This window comes from Eriocheir sinensis, chromosome 8 (assembly GCF_024679095.1).
Source record: "Eriocheir sinensis breed Jianghai 21 chromosome 8, ASM2467909v1, whole genome shotgun sequence".
Classification (NCBI taxonomy): domain Eukaryota; kingdom Metazoa; phylum Arthropoda; class Malacostraca; order Decapoda; family Varunidae; genus Eriocheir; species Eriocheir sinensis.
The window spans coordinates 23,451,617-23,473,556 of record NC_066516.1 but is presented as its reverse complement, the minus strand read 5'-3'; the positions used below and the strand labels follow the sequence as shown (position 1 = coordinate 23,473,556).

Here is a 21,940-nt window from a genome sequence, read left to right as displayed (position 1 = left end):
GTGTCTTCTTTATGTGTTAGTCTGTCTGTGATGTGCCATGGTGCGCGTGGCAGTGGTCATGTGTGTTTCCCTAGTATATAGGGTGCTGTGGAGTGTGTGGAGGGATATGGTGTGTGGCTGTGGTGTCTGGTTATGGTGTGCGTTCCCTTAAAGTGTATGGGAGTGGAGCCCCTCTGTGGTGTGTGAGTCTAGCAGAGTGGTTCTCAAACTGTGGGGCGTTAGTAATTTCCAAGGGGGGGGCGAGCCCTGGAGGAAAGTTGGAATTTCCGTTGTTGGAATATTTATTATTATCTTTACAAGACCGAAGGCTAATATCGAGAAGTTTATGAGAAAATGCAAAATTATCGTCATTATTAACTTCAGTTTTCTATAGTCTGCTAAGGCTTACCATTGTTTATTAAATCTGGAAGGGGATTTTATCTACATATACAGGGGAGGGAGACCCATTCCTAGGGGAGCGTGGTAATAAAATGTTTAAGAACCACTGGCCCAGCAGGTGTGGTTGTGAGGGACGGGTGTGGTGCGTCTCGGTGGTGTGTGGCTGCAGCGTGAGAGGGAATTGCTGACGGACTTTCTCACTTTTGAATGGCAGGGAAATTTTGCACACACACACACACACACACACACACACACACACAACCGCAAGTCGCCATATGGAAAACACACACACACACACACACACACACACACACACACACACACACATATTGACTCCTGGTGCAAGTGTTTGGTCTCTGCAGTAAAAGGTTTGCTCGAGGGACGTAGAGACGAAAAATGCTGCCAGAGGGAGGATTCGGGAAGAGCAGAAGGAAGGGAAGCAGAGGTGGCAGGAGGGCACGAAGCACGGCGTTACATGGATGAACTGGGGAAGTGCAGGGGGAAGGGAAGTAGAGGTGGCAGGGAGGGAGGAGGCGCGGCGTTGCATGGATGAACTGGGGAAGCGCAGGGGAAGGGAAGCAGAAGTGGCAGGGAGGGAGGAGGCGCGGCGTTGCATGGATGAACTGGGGAAGCGCAGGGGAAGGGAAGCAGAAGTGGCAGGGAGGGAGGAGGCGCGGCGTTGCATGGATGAACTGGGGAAGCGCAAGGGGAGAAGATGCAGAGGTGGCAGGGAGGGAGGAGGCGCGGCGTTGCATAGACGAACTGGAGGACATATATAACGCACACAAGAAATGGAAGGAACGGTTATTTACACGTAATGGTCGCGGTCAGTTCTAACCATGGGATCTCGGCTCTAATTGGTGGTTGTGGGAAGGAAAGCAGGTGTAATACTATTAACCAATTTGTCAAGATAGGGGATTCTCAACCCTTTCCCCACCAGCAACCCACTGAGACATTAATCTGACACTGGATATAAAATGGTAATATTCTTATCATTCTCACCTCTGAAGACGCCTGGGAGATTCTGTGAAACTGTCAGCTGCAGTGCTCGGTTGGTCTTCTCCACTCCACTCGATCTTAATACATTTTTTTCCCATTACTTCGTTGCTAGAAGTTCATCGTCTAACTTTGAATATGTCCATTTCAGTTCATTGTCGTCAGAGGGTAGTTTGGTCCTTTCCGAGGCACAAACTACATTTCCTGAGCGCACTGTTATGTCATTGACGTTGCCCGGGTACCACGAGATTAAGGTGGTGGTGGGGTGATGGGGTGATGGGGTGGTGGGGTGGTAATAGTAATAAGAGGAGGAAGAGGAGGAGGAGGAGGAGGAGGAGGAAGGGAAGTAGTAGTAGTAGTAGTAGTAGTAGTAGTAGTAGTAGTAGTTGGAGGAGGAGGAGGAGGAGGAGGAAGGGGTTATAGTAGAAGTAGTAGTAGTAGTAGTAGTAGTAGTAGTAGTAGTAGTAGTAGTAGTTGGAGGAGGAGGAGGAAGAGGAGGAGGAGTAAAGTCACCCCTATCATTATAATTCCTTCAGGTGTGACAGCCGGGGACGCCAAATCTCGTCGAGCCGCTCAATCTGACCCCGACCCTGCGCCCAGCCACTCCAGCCACCGGAGCCCCGTGAGTAGACTTAAAAAGCTCGCAACATGCTGCTCACATTATGATAAAACAATGTAATGTGTCAGTAAAAATATCTGGGCACTTCTAGAATAATGTATTACTTGTACTTGAAGGAGGATGAGGATGATGTGGGTGACGCAAGCAAGAAGACAGAGGGTGGAGGAGGAGGTGGAGGGCGAGGGAAGCCGAGTGGCAAGACCAACGCGGCGGGGCGGAAGAGAAGCAGCACCACCACCACCACTACCCCCGCCGCGCCTACAGCCACTACCAAGGCCACCGCTTCCCTCACCCTCAGCAAACGAGACCTGCTGAACCAGATGGTCAACCAGACGAAACAACACCGACAGCAGATCAGGTGAGCAACGTAACGTAGCGCATCATGAAATAATATCGTTTTTTTAATATACTTTTTTTTTTTGTTGTTGTTATCTTCCAGCCATTACATTCACCATCACCAATTACCATTCTACCGCAGAACAAAGGCTCTTCCGTACGTTCTCTTGCCCTCTCTGTCTGATGTTAGAATGTTCGATCATGTTCCAGCAAAGTGGTGGCTTATCTATTACCACCATTGTCCTACCACCCTCTGCAACAACGAAAGGAACACCCTTTATATTTTACCTTGGTCAATGATGGGCCGACGAGACATACCTCCCTTTCTATTTTGCAATATATAAAGAAGAGATAGAACAACTAACAAAACAGTTCACTGCTAAATTTGACTCGTGGCCTTTTGCAACCGTCAACAGGTGTCTCGAGAGTGAGCTGGAGAGGCTGAGATCTGGAGACGTGCTGAGTCGCTGCGAGGTGAACGCCACCGACGTGGAGTGGCGGCCAGGGAACGTGGTGGGGGAGGGCTCCTTCTCTACGGTGTACCGAGGCTCCTACTGCGGCATCGACGTGGCGGTGAAAGAGCTCAAGTTCAAACTTTCACAGGTATGATATCTCTTGCAGAAAGGACGTGAGACAAGTCGGAATATTTTCCTCGTGACAACGAAGGAATTTGACGCTTCCAAGGCACCAGCGGAAGCTATTAACAGCAAAAGGGATATTTTTAACCCCCAACGTTCCTGTCACCGTCCCGGGTCCTGGACTAGCAACATGCGGTTCTTCCAGTACACTTGTGGAGCTTCCAAATCAATTTAAAAAATAATTTACTTCTACAAACGAGGCATCATGCACCGTAACACTATTCAACTCAATTTTAGATTGTTATATTTAACTTTGGAAAGCTCTTGAGGAATCAAAGGAGTAAACCCATATATTTTGTTTAATTGTTTAAAAGTATTCTCTGACTACTGAGATAGGTTTCTGATTTTTGTGAGCCAAATCTTTGCACTGCGGTTACTTGAAAATATATTATTTTCCATTGATAAAAAAAGAGGGCTCCTCTAGCCTAACGAGTTGCCGAATATGTCTATTTCTGTTCCGCGGTGGACATAATCAGCTCTAAGATGGCGTGATGTCTAAAGCAAATAGCTTTATGAATAAGTACTGCAGATGGAGCGTGAGACACACACACTCACCTCACTCCTTTCCCTCCCGCAGGACGACAAGAATTACTTCCGCTCCGAGGCGGCGCTCCTGCAGCAGCTCCACCACCCCCGCGTCGTGCTGCTCATGGGCGTGTGCACCACGGCGGCGCGGCCCTTCATGGTGCTGGAGTACCTCTCTGGCGGCACCCTGCACAGCCTCGTCCACGACCCCACGTGAGTACTACCATCTCCCTTCTCCCATGCTGCCACCCCTACCCATTCTTCCTCACCACCATCACTGTATTCTACGACCAACTGGCCGCCAGCCGCCATCCATTCATAGTCCACCATCCCTTCCATTACCACCACCACCTCTGTACTCTGTTCACGATAACTTCGAAAATAAATCCCATCTTCGCCAGCGCAGCATCCCCCCCTTGAGTCAAATTGTATTAGGGATATAGCTTATACATCACACTAAATCATTCTCATTAACTGTTTCCATGGATGTCCTAAAAATCAAGGAAAATTATATTATGTTGCATAATTAATAATCAGATTTCAAATATATCCACCGAACATACTTTTTTTTTCTTTTGCTTCCCTGTAAACGAATCGCCGTCACTTTTTTTTTCTTTTTTTACTTTTTAAGCATGACAGGAAAACTTGCATTAGGTGACATTGCTCTCTCTCTCTCTCTCTCTCTCTCTCTCTCTCTCTCTCTCTCTCTCTCTCTCTCTCTCTCTCTGATGCGTTTTATTGGGCAATGGATGCATACATTTGGTGACGTGCCTCGCCCCTCAGACGGGAGTCACTGGACCACGCCGCTTACTTCGCTGTGGCCCGCGACGTGGCGCAAGGCATGAACTACCTGCACCGACACGAGCCCCAGGTGAGAACAGCTGAATGGGTCCTGTTTAGCTGCTGTCAAAAGCGAACATAAATTGAGAATGGCGGCACATTACTTGCTGCCAAAAATGCTGGTGGCGGTTCACTGAAGAATTGAGTAAAATTTATTCTTCCAGAGCATTAAAAAAATATAAAGAAAACACCTGCCATCAAAATTTAATAAATGAGCTTAACTAAATAGTAGTTTACTCACCCCCCCCCCCTTCACATAGCAACCCAACTACTTCATATGGTAGCCTAATTCTCAAATGGTTGCCTATTTCTCAAGTGGTAATAGTAACCTAAATCCCTCCTCCCCCCTCTAACAGTAGCCTAACCCCATTCAAATGGTAACTTAGTCTCCCCTAAAATGGTAAACTTGCTCTCAAATGGTAACCAAGCCCCGCGACGCCCACGTAATGTATAACATAGAGGTTTCCTTAAATTACGCAGTTTCTGGGAAAAGTAAGCTGACATTGATGTGTAATTTTTTTTTTCTTTTTTTTTTGACGTGCAGGTGTTACATCTCGACCTCAAGTCCATGAACGTGTTGTTGGACGCTTACTTCCGAGCCAAGATTGCCGACTTCGGGTTCTCCATCTTGAGGCGATCACGGAGCGGGTCGCCGGCACAGCGCGGCTCCATAAGGTAAGACTATACAAAACAATTCCTGAGGCGAAGTGGAACGCGACTAGTGGAGCTTGTAAACAGAAGAAAATATGGAGGAAATGGAAAATGTGTGTGTGTGTGTGTGTGTGTGTGTGTGTGTAATACTGACACAGAAAGTTATGTTTACATATGTACAGTTTATATAGATATTATAGATAATGCTGTTTGTCCTCAAGTTGAGTTAACACAATCGGGAACCATGTTGTGTTTAGACTCGCTGCTCCGCATACTTTCTCTTTCCCAGAGGGACGCCAGCCTGGATGGCGCCAGAACTACTGACGAAGGGAGACGTGTCGACCAAGTGTGACGTGTATAGCTACGCAATCATCCTGTGGGAGATGCTGTCGTCAAGTCATCCTTTCAAGGGCCTAGACATTTTCCAAGTATGTGAGCGATATTCAGACTCTTGAACGCTTTATCGAGTAACATGTTGCATCAGGACATAAAAACAGCTGTAATAAATGTATTGTGGGTTTATCTTCACGGATGGTGACTAAGGTAAATGATCCGAGCTGAACCCGAACCCTGTGTATTTTATGCTACGTGTTGCTGGTTAATTATACACACCTTTTCTTTCAATCATTAAATTTTACATGGCTGTCGCTCACACACTTTGAGACCCGACAGATAATGGAGACCATCGAGGCAGGGGGCCGCCCGCCGCTGCCTTCGGGAGGAGTGTCGCCTGAGCTGCGGGAACTCATCACCTCCTGCTGGGCCCAGAACCCTTCCCTCAGGCCCAGCTTCGAGGAGATCCTTGGTGCCCTGGACGCAGCGGCCATCCCGGGGTCTTGGCGAGGGGTGCTGCAAAAAGCCAACGTCACCCCGAGGTTGCTCTCTGATGTGGCAGCCACCAGGTAGGACGGACCATATTTCGTCCACTCACTAATGGACTGAGTTGTTAATATGATCCCCTGTGACGAGTAGCTACATTAATTTTCTAGATTCTTATAATGAGCAAAGGTAACAATGCCGAGAATAGCTGTTAAGACAGTGCTATCCGGAGATTGACGATTTCAAGGTCACACTAGTAGGCTTATCAGACCCCTCAGTTCCTCTGGTAGGTGCTTTGTATTCGCATCGGGTCTTGATTCTCCTGTCACTCAAAGAATTCCCATGAGGTAGTTGCGGTTACGGTAACAGACAGCACATATATCCCGCAAATGTCTCTCCGTCAGAACGATAATCGGCGTCGTGGAGGAGAGCGTCGAGCTGGTGCGCCGCTCCCTGCAGCAGCAACGAGCCTCGGCCGCACACAAGGCGCTGTATGACCGCCACACGACAGACAACAATGGTACGTAGGTCTGGTGGACAAAGGAAACCTACTCAAACGATATAACCATTACTCGATAAATAAACAAAGAAATATATAAACCCCAACATTCGAAGATTAGCTTCTTATTCCAATAACTTATTAATCGAGTGGGATGCATACTTATAGACAGAGAGAGAGAGAGAGAGAGAGAGAGAGAGAGAGAGAGAGAGAGAGAGAGAGAGAGAGAGACAGAAACCTACGTATAGTCGGTTTCTTTCCATCTGTCCACTCAAGAGCGTAGATGTGTTAATGTGCATCGTTATAGTGAAACCATATTGTCAAGATCGTTTTGCCGTTGGCTCCCGCGGGTCTTTTCCTCCCCGCCACTCTGCCACAGTCCTAACACCTATATCTCTTCTCATATGTGACCTGTAGCTAACATATGAGAGGAAGAGATAGGTGTTGGAATTGTGTGGCGGAACAGCGGGGAGAAGACCCGCGGGAGCCATGCGCAACGCCAAAACGATTTCGCCAATGCGTGAAAATCATCTGTTGTGATAATGCTCAAGCTACTTTTTTCAATATATTTGGATGTTTACCAACGCAATAATGTAATTGCGGTAAATAAGAACAGCATGGTTGGTAGATAAATAAAAAAATATTGCACGCGAGAAGTGACTACATGAGTTGCGCATAAAAACATATAGGCCTACATACACACAGCAAAGTGATTCAACACAAAAAAAATAATCAGATTATTGAATATTGACAAAAAAGTAAATGCATAAAGAATAGATCAAATAAAAAAAAAAAAAAAAATATATATATATATATATATATATATATATATATATATATATATATATATATATATATATATATATATATATATATATATATATATATATATATATATACTGAATCAGTACCCATTCACCAAGTTGAGTCTTGGGCATAAATACAAAGATTATAAGATTACACCACAGACCTGATGGCATCTTTACACTAATGCTGTTATGGCACAAATGACTGACTGATGCTGCAACTTTACAGATGACAAAACATCCAAGCTCCCTCGAGAGTTTGTCGCTGGCTCTTCACCTTCGCGCCGGCCGTCCCCGCGCAGACAAGTGGAAGCCAAGCGGGCACCCTCCCGAGTGAGTGGCCCCAGCCGTGGACTCCAAAACAAAATAGCGCTGCGAGATTCTGACCAACAATATTCGCAGGACAAAACAGCGTTACAACGGAGGAATGGTTCTGACAGAATAGATAGAAACAGAACTACCTACAACGAAAGTGTCGACAGATGGGCACAGCGAGGTCAAAGTAGGGAGCGAGGAGTCCGCCGCACTGACAGCAGACACAATCGCCAGGACAGAAAAACAGAGGTAGCAGACAAGGATGAAAGGCGAGGGAGGGACCGAGTGAAAAAATATGGACGGTACAAAGATAGAGACATCCATCACGAGCTTGGCAGAGGGGGACAGAAGGGCCTCAGTCAGAGCAGACGGCCACCTAGAACAATGGTGGAGCCTCAGAACCGTGAGAAGCGTGCCACCAGCCTTGAGGTGTATCGCCACAGGGACATCCGCCGTTCTTCAAGCAGAGACCATCAATCCAGGAACAATGAACACCACCGCTTTAGCAGCAGTGATCGCCATGCGAACCTTCGCAGAGACACTCGTTACCGCAACCTTCACCACATTGAGAGAGAATCTTCAGGTGAAGACAGATGCCACGATCATGAACATCTGGGTGACAGTCAGGATAGTCTGGTTAGAGAGAGTTGTACCGAGTCCTGGGCCAGCACTGAGGGGAACAGCAGACACAGCTCTCATATTGCTCAAGAAAAAATCGGTGACTCTCGCTTGATCACTCGGCGATATTCTCCGAGTCCTCGACGGCGCTCACCAGATCGCCGGTACTCCTCCCCAACCAGAGCACCAGATTACCACAGGCGGCGCAGCCCCGAGCGGCGCCACCCCTCTCATAGCCCACAACGACGTATGCAAACTCCCGAAACTAGGAGAAGCGAGTCCAGTTCCCGTCTGGGCCTCATGGTAACGTCTGAGCAGCTGATGAGTCAGAAACAGAGACTTCGCCCCGTTAGGCCAGCAGCTCTTTCTGATTTAAGCAACATCCCTGAGCACTCCCTCAATGACATTTCCCTCATCCTCAAGACAGCCATGACCAAGAGGCGTGACGCGTTTGATGAGGAGCTCAGTGGACGTGACACCTTCCATTCTGAGGACCTTGATTGGTCAGACTGGCACTGATCACCACTAAGTGAGGAATGGTCACTATTCACGCCAAACAAGTATCATAACAAAGAATATTACTACGTTTTCTGGGATTGAGGTAAGCCCTTTTGTCCATCCTCTTACTCTATGGGGGACATCTGTTGCCAATATTTGGCTCTGGTGGCAGACAGCTTTACAGATCCCTTTTCGTGAAATTTCAATTGTGCATCTATCAAAATTAGTATGCATCACTTGCCAGCATTATCTCTGTTGTTGTTTCACTGCTATTTGCAAGAAGAACTTAATTATTTAATTGAATAAAGCAGCATGGTAACCAAAACAAACCCATCTTATTCAGGCTTAATAGGAATATGAAGATGATTTAAAATTCTCACTCTGACAGTGACTCCCATGGGGATGTCAACATATTTGTAAATATTAGTAATCTGCAAATGTATTCATTTCGTCTTAATAATCCTTCAGACTAATTTTCTGAAAGAGCAACAGTACAAGTTTGTGCATATTCGTGTATAAATATATCACCCAATATCCAAAAAGCCATAAAGCATCTGGGTAACACTCACTCTTTCACTATTTTATCATGTCCTCATTTACCCTTCGTCAGCTCAGGGAGTGGCAACTTATCACTAACAGTCAACTGCTTTAACTTTATAGCCAAAAGCATTATACTTTACATCAGTGATCTGATATTACACTCACATTTGAATCTACTTTATAAATGAAAACACGGAAATAGATACGTTTAATACAATTTACGCTCCATATTGTGGCTCACTTGTTCAGAGGGGGAATTGGGATGGTTGTATACAGGTGAAATGGCACATAATGATTACACATTACTTCCTACAAGATGTAGTTTTTTGGTATTAGCTTCTGTGTACATTTGTATAATTCTGTTACATATATTCAATACCAGTAGTGCAAAATTCTCTAGTAATCAAGCTGAGGCTGGGTTTACTTTGAAAATTAAAGTATATAACCTTCAGCTAGACAGCATATCTAAACTACTCTTTACCTGAGAACTGCACCATCACTGTGTTTGTGGCTGCAAGCAACCGTGTAATAAATGTATACCTTGTTACCACTATTGTAACTTATTCCTCCATCAGACATTGTGCAAGCATGTACTTGCATCACCTCTCTTCCTCCATGCAGCCCATAATATTTTACCTACTTTTAAAATTTGCAGGCTTAGGTCCTTGTTAACTGCCTGGTTTAACTAAAAAAATGTCTAAAAATCTGTATAAGCTTCAGAGGAGGGCAGTTTTATGAAAAAGCAAAACTGACAATGAGTGCAACCAAAAACTAATTATATCCTCCACTATATTATAGGGACTCAGAGATATATCTGTCCACCAAAATCAAATGTTGGATGTAAAATATGATTTTAATGAAAAACAGGGTATGAGAAAAAAGTTGAGTACATTGATAAAAAGAGAAAACAAGATGCATGAATTTACATGCAGGTGTTTTACAAAAGCATTAAGAACTAGCTGAATAATAGATGTGAAAAGTCATCTGATATAAAGAACATGGAAAAAAGTAAGTTGTAAAGTTGATATATATATATATATATATATATATATATATATATATATATATATATATATATATATATATATATATATATATATATATATATATATATATATATATATATATATATATAAAGTGATGTGAAATACACATTTCTAGGAAAAAAATATTTTCTTATATAAAGTAATGGATGAATATAGTCAGCAAAATAAGAGCTACTCTAAAATTAATTTGAATTTGAATTATAAAAAAATGTAGCCAAAAATTACACCTAAATTTAATAAACAGCAGCAGATGTAATGACAGCATGCATCTAGCTCAAGACTGTATGTACAAGATAAATAAATGCAACTAGTAAACAAACAAAAACAATCACACATGAACCATTCTGTACCATAATCATTACAATGGCAGTGGTCGGGTTAAAATGGGCCCATGCTGCTTACCTGGAGATTACCTTCAATCAACACCTGCCACCAATCAAACTAATACCTCATTATCATGTCCAAAAGAATCACTTATGGAATCATTGAAAATTTTGCTTGAAAACCCGAGGAAATAAAATAATTACATACTGGTGAAAATATGCATTATTTATACTTACAAACAATACAGGTATGTACAATGGGCCATAGACTAAACTAAGATAAGAAAGGCAAATGAAGGTCAAGGAGGCCGGAGAAGGCCCAAAGAACATGTGGGTGCAGGGTGGGGTTGTACTTTGGGGAAATCACTGAGATCTGTTACAATGCCACATATCTTTGATTGAGAAGCATCAAAACAAATGTCTAACAATAAATAATGTGCATGAGACGGATGAAAGGCTTGCCAGATGACACAGCAGAAAACGGGAGGTTAAAATGCAATGGTGCTGAGTGCCATGGTGTGCTGCAGTACTGGGTTACACCATCTGATGTCAGACATTGTACTCTTACAGCAGCTGCACATGACAGACAACACAGTGCTGCATAACACTACATAATTCTGCAGTATATCATGACACAAGTGCTGCAACATAACAAACTTCTACACAGTATAGCACTGCCATCCTTGCAGTATATTACTGTGGTGCATCCCAGCAGCACCATTTCACAACAGCACTGAAATAATGCATTGAACTGCCATCTGATTGTGCCAGGAAAGAAATTAAGATGGGTGCATAAGGGTACAGGGTAAATATTGCTTAAGTTACCAATAAAATTGTCATACTAAATAAATGTTGAGAACTAAAAATATATACAGAACTAAATTAGGGCACTGAAAAGAATTTGGTCATATGCCACTCACTCACATTACTCTTTTACTCACACAAATAATTCTGAACATTTAGATTATGGTATTAAAATAAAGTATCTCATCAAAATCCAATAACTTTCATTGCATGATATTGACATGTTTAAGATTGCAATAGCTTATAGGTTGTACTTCATCAACAACTCCCAACTATAAAAATCAACTACAAAATACTCACTTCAACTTTCCCCTAAAAGACTACAAAACATTCATACTTTGGGAACTTGTTCCTAGATAAAATAGTTTCCCCAGATAAAATATAACTTGTGCACTGATGAATCTTCTGATATTTATATATTTATTTACATACAAACTGTGTGCATGAGAACTGGAGATAATATATTCTGCATAATGGACATTACCAGTCTGCACCTCCCAGGCACTGCTCTCTTATTAACTCCCAGGCAGGGCATGATAGGACTGTACATTATTGTTCCCTGCGAGGGAGTCCCATCACCGGGGCCAGGGTGACGGAAGAGTCTGTGTCAAGGCCTCAGGTCCTTGCCACACTGAACTAAACAGTGTTGGCTGTATCACGCTCGAGCTATTTCCACACTCAATCATCAGCAGTACACATGACAAAGCTACACTTCTCCATATTGCTGTGTTACATTTTCAAAAACAATACCATAAACAAGAAATTGTTTGGTAAAATTAAATTCTAAACCATAAAATTAAGTAGTGTAGGCAAGGTCAGGTTGAGCAGCAGTCTTGTATACATTTATAGGCAGTTGACACTGCCTACAAAAAGCCACTCTTTCACAGTTTCTGTGAACACTAGCCTGTCTCTCACCCAAAACAGGGACGACCCCTAAAGTGGAAGGCTAACCGGCTTCTGTAGGTGGATGTATTGTGTGTCAAGGAATCGCTTACTCAGGTGGGCAAAATGCGGGGACGTCCACTGCTGCAGGAGAAGGCGACACTCTGACTCCAGACTCAGCTCCAACTTGGTCACCAGGTGGTGGTTCATCAGAGCCTTGGTCGCCTCCATACTCTTTAAGAGATACAAGAATTAACTCATGAATAAATGTCCAGTGAATGAGAATGAATTTCACACACACACACACACACACACACACACACACACACGCGCGCGCAAAGTTTCTCTTCACCCCTCCCTTGAGAATACGGGAATTGGAGCAGGAGGGGAAGATCAGAGTATTTGTGTCTCGCCTCTACCAATTTTTTTCCTGAATTGTTTTATGATCATCATTTTCATTATTATTATCATTATGTTGTGAGCGACGCAACGCGTACCCGGATGAATGCTAGTTAATAACAGCGGGAATGCGGGGCAATGCGGGGCGGTGGGGGGAGAAGCACGAACTTTATGGTTGTTACACACGTAGTTTTTGCCTTAAAATACGCTAATTAAAAAAATAATAACAAGTTAAGTGGTTAGATGTGTGTGTGTGTGTGTGTGTGTGTGTGTGTGTGTGTGTGTGTGTGTGTGTGTGTGTGTGTGTGTGTGTGTGTGTGTGTGTGTAAATATATATATACAAACATATATATATATATATATATATATATATATATATATATATATATATATATATATATATATATATATATATATATATATATATATATATATATATATATATATATATATATATATATATATATATATATATATATATATATATATATATATAAAATGAAAACTGAGGCTATTTTCTTTCGCTGATAGCTTGACCAACTCGGTATGAAACTAAATTCAGGTATCTTCCCTCGCTTGTTACTATTTATAAACTTAAGTTGGCGGCGGGGCGGGGACTAGTAAAGACTTGGCAACTCACTACCTCAGATAACTCGCGGTTTCAGGACTGCCGAAACACACGTACTTTGAGTGTGTGTGTGTGTGTGTGTATGTGTGTGTGTGTGAAATGCGATTACATTAGTGGTTTTAATCGTGTAGCTGGAGGAGTAAAGAAAAAAAATAATAGTTAAAGTTGCTGTGGCGTCAGTCACCATCAGCGAACTCTGAAACAACGAGAAAAGGAAGTGGATGACGCGTGAGTGCTTGCAGGTGTATGGCTTTAACCCGTGCAGTGTTTAGTACGTGTTCATAACAAGTATTAACCTTTAAAGGAAGTGTTTATCAAATATATAGGTCCGCACTTTTAAAAATTACGTATTAACGTTTATGTTCAGCAGTCATTTGATTTTCTATCTATAATTCATTACTCCAAGAGTAATAAGGAAGACTTTGGGAACTTATAAATGTCATTTGATTTTCTATCTATATTTCATTACTCCAGGAGTAATAAGGAAGACTTTGGGAACTTATGAATGTAATACTTTACATATATATAAACAGCTTGGAGTGAGAGAGAGAATGTATATATAGATGGATAGATAGATCGATATATAATCTGCATGTGCGCATTCTTCTCTTAGCCGGAGTTGTCATGTAGGCTACAGGAAAAGTTGGGGGGCACACGTTATGCTGCGCGTGGCCTCAGTGCTCATCACCGTCTCACTGGCCCTTGAGTCTGTAGTTAAGACCGCTACCCCCGGACACAGAGCCAAGTGTGACATCCGGGTTACCACTGTTTACGTTTCCCAGATTTTTCCCAGGTAGCCTGTACCCATTTTTAACCAGCACAAAAGAGAAGTTGAACTAATGCATGAGTTGGGCGTCCCCTACCCCGGGGCCGCAGATTCGTAGCTAAATGTGCTGACCACTACACCACGGAGGCGCCAACGTTAAGATGACAGTGAAATACAGGGATAAAGAAGGGTATGTTGAAGGTGATTCTAGGTAACTTATGGCAGCTCGTTTTGGCAGCGCTGCGCTGTGCAGTCTCAGGTGGCGTGCTGGCCTGGCTAGTCGTCGTGCCCAGTTTTGCTAGTGAAACAAGCCCGCGCATCGGCTAATACACGAGCCCCATCTCCCCACCCACGGTACCAAGCACCCAAGAAACTGTAACCTTGAGTACCCGTCATTATCACCACTGCTATACTTGTGAAATATTAGTCATTAAGAATCTTGGAGTATCAGTAACATCAGACTAAACTTCAGAATCAATAGAGATTAGCAGTGTCACCGTCGTGGTTAGTATCTGTTGAAGTGGTGGTGGTAATAGATGCAGCAGTAGCAGCAGTAGTAGTAGTAGTAGTAGTAGTAGTAGTAGTAGTAGTAGGAGGAGGAGGAGGAGGAGGAGGAGGAGGAGGTGGAAGAGTAAGAGGAGGAAGAGGAATACTGCATCGTCAGAGTGAACAAGAGTAGCAGCAGCAACATTAGGAAAATAGGCGGGTGAGCTTAATGAAGGGAGGAGGGAGGAGAGCAGCAGCACTTTGGCAGCGTCCCATACCCGCCTCGCCCACCTCCACCAGTGTTACCACCACCACCTCTATGTCATCGGGAAGCTCTACGTGGGTTGCCTGATAGTGAATACGCAAGACGAAGGGAGGCACTGTAATGTATACAAGTACTAGAAGAATGCACCGTTATACTCATGTTTTTTTAACTAAATTCTTTCTTACAGATTTCCTTAAGCAGCGGCGACATGACGGGGTACACAGTGCGGGGTAAGACGATGATGGTGTCAAAGGTAACGATGATAATGACTTTGCTGCTTATGACCTTGGGGATGGCGGCGACCTCCAGTGATTCGAGCTCAGTCCCCAACGGCCCCCTACGCCACCTGCTAAAGGGAACCTTCGTCCTCTACGCCAACGGGGTACATAAAGCATAAAAGTACCTACTCGCTAGTCTTAGGCCTCATGTCAGTTAAAGTTAAGGTCAGTGGTTTGATTGAGAGACTGGGGAGTGGTCATAGCGCTGCTAAGATTAAGGACGACGATACCAACACTTAAGGATAACCTTTGAACTTTATGGTACATCTCCATGTGTACGAAGGAATGGGATAACACACACACACACACACACACACACACACACACACACACACACACACACACACAAGCAGCATCGTGCTACCAGGATGAGAGTTACAATATTTCATGGCAAATAGACAATTCTGTATGGTTTCCCCCACTGTGGGTCCCCTAACACACATCCAGATGCGCCGTTGTTATCGTCTTCTATGTGGCGCGCGTTCAACATCGCTTGGATAATATAAATAGTAAGGAGCAATTACAATTAAAAGTTTATTAGTCCAAGGTAATTAACGTATTAACCGTCCATATTGATCCTATGTTATCCCATTCGGTTTTCTTAAAATCAATCTTCTAATCAAGCCACGAAATTTTGAAAACAGCGTCACCATGCCGAACGCCTTCCTTACCCTTTTTCCGAAAATAGCGTCACCATGCCTATCGCCTTTCTTACTTCTTTCCGCTTTTTTTGTGGAGATTTATGGTCGTCGTTCTCTCTTTCCATATCTTTTTTTCCAACACCTTTATCTACGGTTCATCCACGCCCTGCCTGAATGACCGCTGATGTTTTAACTGTCAAATGCTTCCTCATGATCTATGAAGGCCATGTATAGTGGTTTATTGTGTTTTGCTGATTTTTTCAACAACTTGGTTGATGACATGGACGTCCTCAGTTAAGTATCCACCTCAAAACCCAACATCTCTTGGCTGGTTTTTATAGAGTACGTATTTTGCGGCGTATAACGCGCACCCTAAACTTTAAGACAACAATTTTTGAAAAAAATATTCAATGCTTAAAATGCTAAGAAATATGTACGGTTAAGCAAGACTGCTGCTGACAATTTCCTGAAATTTTTGTTAACCCCTAAACTAAAGGGCGGGGGTGTACCGTGAAATCGGTTCTCCCCGTACGGTAATGTTCTGACGTTCTCCCGAAAATTGGTCACTTTCCATTATCAATTTCACGGCTCTACCTGAGCCAGTAGCTTTAAATTTATGAGTATTTGCTTAATCCATCCTTCCTCTTCAGTCTGCCTCAAACCCGAAGTCTCTACGTCATGTGGTGATTCCGTGGTAAAGTGATGAAGCGCAGTAACTTTTAGGTCGAAGCAAGCCTGTGTTTGCAACGCAGTGTAGGTTGTGGTTGGCAGCCGCCCTCCCCCTCCACGCACTCGACCCCGTTACAAACTCCCTTCATTAGTCATTACCCTCATGTTCTCAACTTGATAACCCTAAAGGGTGGTGGGATGGATCCTCAGGGGCTTGAGTATCACTTCCACCATCGCTGTAGGAGGTCCTCGACTTTCGACGGAGTTCCGTTCCTAACGACGTGTCGTAATCCGTTTTTCGACGAGTCGGAACACACCTAAATAAGCACCTACGTCACCCACCTATTTTTTTTTTTTTTTTTTTTTACGTTGCGGCCTATTGCGCTTTTCCCTGGTTCTCACCTCCCCCACTTCCTTTCTTTATTCTTCCTCTCCGTCCCCATATTTTTCTCCTTCCTTCTCATTTCTTTCTTCTTTTCCTTTCCTCTCCCTCCCAGTTTTTCTTTTAATCTCTTTCCTTCTCACTCACACTTTTTTTTTTCTCTCCCTCTTTCCTCACATTTACCTGACCCTTCCTCTCTCTCTTCTTTTCCCGTCCCATTTCCTCCACTCATTTCCCTTGTTTCCTCCTTTCTCACACCCTCTTACCTATAGCCTTATCTCCCACTCTATCACTCTCTTCCTCACTTTCTCCTTTCCCATTAGATTATTATGAACACACACACACACAGAAGGGGAAATGAGAAGGGTGTGGGAAGCGAGGGGCAGAAGGGAGAGTCAGGTCATGTCTTGACCGAAGCTCTGACCTGACTCTCCCTTCTGCCCCTCCCTCCCCACACCCTTCTTTCTCCTTGTTTTCATCCTCTCTATCTCTCCCTGTTTCCTCCACTCCTTTTCCTTGTTCTCCCTTCTTACATCCTCTATCTGTATTTTTTTATCACTCACTCTGTCCCTCTCCTCTTCCCTGTATTTACCTAGTTGTGATATAAAGGAAGTGAGCTACACTCCTGTGGTCCTGTTTCTGAGTATTCTTCCGCTACGCTCAACGAATTAGTTCCCGCGCGAAGTTCGTATTTACGAAGCAAGAATTATTTAATCATTTATTAGGACCGCGTCGTAACCACGAAACGTCGTATGTCGAGACAGTCGTAACCCGAGGACCCCCTGTAATGAGATTGATCTACACTCTACAGGATGGCCACCAAACTGAGGTTGCACAACAACGGGGCTCAGCCTTTCTGATAAGACGAGGGGTTTGGAGTTCAATACTGTTGTCACTGTCTTCACCACTAACACCACTTTTGAAGTTTGAAAAAGTCAGTTTCAGCTCTCTCCCAATTTCGCTCACACGGAGAGCTCTTTTGGGGGCAAGAGGAGGATTGTGAGGAGTGAAGGTCACTGGCTGTGGACACTGGCGCGGAATCAGATGCGGAAAATACGAAAAACTCTCCTGCCATTGTTACGGTCACGGAAACACTGAGAATGGCACGGAGAAGTTGTGTGGCAGCCTATGAGTCACGTTGACCCATAAAACACCACGCAAACTTCAAAATTACGGCGGAAAAAGGAAGACAAAAAAATTTGCACCTTCGGCGTATACCGCGCGGGAGTAACTTTCTGGCATTTTTTAAATGAAAAAGGTGCGCGTTATACGCCGTAAAATCCGGTAAATAATTTTACAATCATTTCTTCAGCAGGTGACATAGTGTGACCCCAATCACTATTATATTATATGAAATATGATGATTAAAAGTGTCTTAATGGAAGATGCCATTATATATTTGATAAATAATAAATATAAGTAATTACGAATGAAATGTTTCACAATACTAAGACATTGTTTTCTGCTGTGCCAGAGGCGGAGTGAGAGAGACATGCCAGAGTGTTCCTCAAAGACAGAGGCGTGCAACCTGGCACATCGCCGCTACTGGATCACACCCGTCACGGAGCGGCTCTGTCGGTGCAGCGACCGTTCTGAGTGTCCCCTGCACTTCACTGACCTTCACGACCCTCTGTCTCAGCATGTCTCAAATAGAGCTCAATTCAAGGTGAAATATAAAATAACATACTGTAAAGCTTTTAACTTTGTTGTAAATACATCTGAAAAGATTGAGAGTAACAATGTCTAAATACAACATAAGGCCTTGAGAGAAGAATAACCTCGAAACTAACTCTTTTCTCTAGTTCTGTGGGCCAAAAATGGGCTCTCTCTCTCTCTCTCTCTCTCTCTCTCTCTCTCTCTCTCTCTCTCTCTCTCTCTTTTCTCTAATTCTGAGGAATTAATAGACTCCCTCTCTCTTTTCTCAAGTTCTGGGGGACAATAAAGGACCCTCTCTCCCTTTTCTCTAGTTTCGTAGGCCAATAATCAACTCTCTTTTTTCTCTAGTTCTGTGGACCAATAATGGACTCTTTTTTTTCTTTAGTTCTGTGGACCAATAATGGACTCTCTTTTTTCTCTAGTTCTGTGGACCAATAATGGACTCTTTTTTTCTCTAGTTCTGTGGACCAATAATGGACTCTCTTTTTTCTCTAGTTCTGTGGACCAATAATGGACTCTTTTTTTTCTTTAGTTCTGTGGACCAATAATGGAGTCACTGCCTCAGTGCAAGGAGGGCGAGATAGCACTCAAGATGCTGATCATCGAAAGGAAAAGCCAACTGCCATATGAAAGCAGCAATTCCCCAGAGGGCCGTGACACACACAGTACACTGTTATGCCGCTGTCCCTGGCCTCGATCCTGGAGCCTGGCCAACATTACCACCACTGATCCTTCCAGCAGTGAGAAAGTCTCTTTTTATAAATGTCAAAAGGTCAGTTTCACATTCCAGCAAAAATCAACCCTTTAGAATTGACAGTTTGTTACCGAGACTATGTGTCATTTATGCAATATGTAAGAAAAAAAATCTAAAATGAATGACTCAGATATTGAAAATTGTTCCTTCAACCACTTCTCCACACTCTTTCCAGCTTCCGAAGTGTAGAAGAGGTGATCAATGTGGATACATCAGGGAAGATACACTAGAGACCTACTACTCATGTTCCTGTCCAGAGCATCATCTGTGTGTATTCATGGGGCCTCAGAAACCTACTGTTACTTCCATGCTTCACTACCAAGGGAATGTCTACACTGGACACTGTACACCTCACTGATGTGTCTGAAGAATTTGTCAAGCCTCCCATACTGTTCATCCTTGTATTAAAGATGAACTCTTATATGCCCATGGAGGAAACTCAATAGGTAAGACAGACTTGCATCAGGATATCCAACCTTGTTCATTTGGCAAATATCAAGCTTTAGCAAGCCCACTTCAAAGATAACCAGGGAGTTTGAAGTAATAACGAAAAAATGGCACGGTAATATCAAGAAGTAATGAGTAGATAAATCTGTATAAATATTTATAAATAAATAATTTATACGTAGATAAAATAAATATCAAGTACCCATGGGCACAATTTTATGGTAATGATGATGGGGCTGAGAATGCTGACCGATGTTATTTTGACTTTCAACATTATAGTTTTATCACAACCTCCTTTCTTTCCTTTTACTATAACCCTCGCATATAACGAATACCTGTTGTAATCATACACATACCTGTGATGAGTGTGTAGCAAGAAGGGCCACTTTGGGAATGAGCTCCTGCTGATAGGTGGCAGGCCATATGGACTCAGAAACAAGACCCATTTCCTGGGCTCTATGGGCAGTGAGCTTGTGCCCCAGGAACAGTTGTGTAGACTGAAAAGAAAAGAAAAGGGAATTCAAGTGAGAGATGTCAATAGTTAGCATGATCATAGTGTAGTGCTGCACATTTCCACTTATCTGTTGGGGCATTTTTTTAGTGCAAAAGGAGACAGAATGTGGAGAAAATAATCATCGTCAGTTATTTCTCGTAGCCAGAATAGGAAGTTAAAGTGACATGTTAAAAGTTAAAAGTACATCAAATAGAAAGGGTAGCAAAGTAATTAATCCAGAGGATAGATTACTGGTGAAACGGGCGCCACTGCTACACAGACCATTACAGTGAAAATGACAAAAGAAAGACTAAATAAGAAAAGCAAGGGAGAAAAGACAAGGGAGTAACAATACGTACAGGAGAATCTTTCCCTTAAGACACTGCATAGAACCAGATACCTGAGCTTTTATATTTCCTTTTATAGTAGTCAGGAATTTCTATGAATTGTGCCAAAGCCTAAAGGTCTACTTCATTTCCCACTTGCATCTGGTTCCCTCTCTTAGACCAAAAGAACATTGTTATTCTTGAGGCAGGAGAAAACCCATCCTCCATTCCTTTAAAATATGATTTAAGTCAAGCTGTCACTGCTCACCTTGCAGATCTTTAAAAGCAATATGATGAAAACAAACTACAGCATTTTTAAGACTGTGTTCACTTTTCATAACTGTATTTCAATTTATGCCTTACCTTTATCTGTGCCAAAAAAGCTCAAAGTAACACAAGTATTCTTAAATTGGCAGTAAAGAAAAAGCAGTTTTAAAGTGTACCTAGAAAAGGTAAACTTATAGAGATGAGTAATGCAATTCCATTAATCAATTTACATACCTGTAACTTTCCAAACAAATTGGGGAATGTGTATGTGGCACCTCCTTCTGGTACCTGGCCCAACTTTGCATAGGGAAGGCAGAACTCAGCCTTATCATTAGCAATGACCATGTCAAACAGTGGCAACATAGTCACTCCCAAGCCCATAGCGTTTCCATTGACACCAGCAATAATGGGTTTTGGAAACTGCACCAGGGCCTTAAGGAAGTCCCTGGAAAATAAAAGAAGGCACTTTGTTGCTTCCATCTAAACTGTTAAACCTTACCTATGCCCAATAAGTTCATCCCTGTAGGCAAGAAAGTTTTTTTCAGGTTCATTTAGCTGTTGCAACATCTAAAAATATTATCAAATACTACACATGAAAGAAGTTGCAGTAAGAAACTTTCAATCTTCTAAATCTCCTAATAGGCACTTTTCTTTAAAAAATTATAAAAAGGATGGTTTTGCTGAAAGGTGTATGTATGTATGTATGTATATATATATATATATATATATATATATATATATATATATATATATATATATATATATATATATATATATATATATATATATATATATATATATATATATATATATATATATATATATATATATATATATATATATATATATATATATATATATATATATATATATATATATATATATATATATATATATATATATATATATATATATATATATATATATATATATATATATATATATATCCTCTTGTACACATCAAAGAAGTCCTTTAGTAAGAAACCAACTTTATTTCTTTATTTCAAAAAGCAAAGTCAAGACTCACTTTATGCCTCTGACAAGATTCTCTGCATTCTTCTTGCGTGTCTCTAAGTTAGGGTGCTGGAGAGCAGTTAGGTCCACACCCTGGCAAAAGGTGGAGCCAGTGCCTGTCACAAGCACTATCCTCACAGAGTCATCCCGCTTTAGAGTGTTGAGTGCTTCACACATCTCCCTCAGAACCTGAATGGAAATCAAGGAATGTTGCCAATGTTAGTCATAAGTGAACTAGCTTCATATAGTAGGATGGATGAGGAGTTTGGAAAAAAAAGGCCATGTAATTACTTGAAAGGTGTTGTGAGCAAGGAGAACCAAGAGGGATACAGAAGT

General features: G+C 42.5%; 3 protein-coding genes across 9 annotated transcripts in view; 2 read left to right on the top strand and 1 right to left on the bottom strand.

Moving 5' to 3' along the window:
* Window positions 1-10,085, top strand: part of LOC126995721 (serine/threonine-protein kinase pakF-like) — a 31,817-nt gene extending 21,732 nt beyond the window's left edge. The window contains exons 2-11 of the mRNA XM_050855560.1: window positions 1,911-1,996; window positions 2,110-2,351; window positions 2,746-2,932; window positions 3,545-3,705; window positions 4,276-4,363; window positions 4,877-5,007; window positions 5,273-5,411; window positions 5,656-5,885; window positions 6,207-6,322; window positions 7,337-10,085. Of these exons, the coding sequence (XP_050711517.1) occupies window positions 1,911-1,996; window positions 2,110-2,351; window positions 2,746-2,932; window positions 3,545-3,705; window positions 4,276-4,363; window positions 4,877-5,007; window positions 5,273-5,411; window positions 5,656-5,885; window positions 6,207-6,322; window positions 7,337-8,559 (2,603 nt within the window). The 3' untranslated portion in view covers window positions 8,560-10,085. The remainder of the gene's footprint in view (window positions 1-1,910; window positions 1,997-2,109; window positions 2,352-2,745; window positions 2,933-3,544; window positions 3,706-4,275; window positions 4,364-4,876; window positions 5,008-5,272; window positions 5,412-5,655; window positions 5,886-6,206; window positions 6,323-7,336) is intronic.
* Window positions 10,086-10,652: 567 nt separating this feature from the next.
* Window positions 10,653-21,940, bottom strand: part of LOC126995719 (chromodomain Y-like protein 2) — a 30,152-nt gene continuing 18,864 nt past the window's right edge. For all 4 annotated transcript variants that reach the window (XM_050855553.1, XM_050855551.1, XM_050855552.1 and 1 more), the window contains 4 exons: window positions 21,618-21,793; window positions 20,825-21,035; window positions 19,861-20,001; window positions 10,653-12,367 (listed from right to left, as the gene is read on the bottom strand). In XM_050855553.1, the coding sequence (XP_050711510.1) occupies window positions 12,185-12,367; window positions 19,861-20,001; window positions 20,825-21,035; window positions 21,618-21,793 (711 nt within the window). In that variant the 3' untranslated portion in view covers window positions 10,653-12,184. The remainder of the gene's footprint in view (window positions 12,368-19,860; window positions 20,002-20,824; window positions 21,036-21,617; window positions 21,794-21,940) is intronic.
* Window positions 13,226-19,799, top strand: LOC126995720 (U-scoloptoxin(11)-Sm5a-like). Of its 4 annotated transcripts, none has more exons than XM_050855557.1 (5): window positions 13,226-13,388; window positions 14,865-15,059; window positions 18,122-18,313; window positions 18,836-19,075; window positions 19,233-19,799. In XM_050855557.1, exons 2-5 carry the CDS (start codon window positions 14,886-14,888, stop codon window positions 19,413-19,415), a joined length of 789 nt encoding a protein of 262 aa, XP_050711514.1. In that variant the 5' UTR covers window positions 13,226-13,388; window positions 14,865-14,885; the 3' UTR covers window positions 19,416-19,799. The 4 variants fall into 4 exon arrangements, with proteins under 4 accessions (XP_050711514.1, XP_050711512.1, XP_050711513.1 ...); XM_050855555.1 differs by lacking the exon at window positions 13,226-13,388 and adding an exon at window positions 14,128-14,280; XM_050855556.1 differs by lacking the exon at window positions 13,226-13,388 and adding an exon at window positions 14,166-14,301.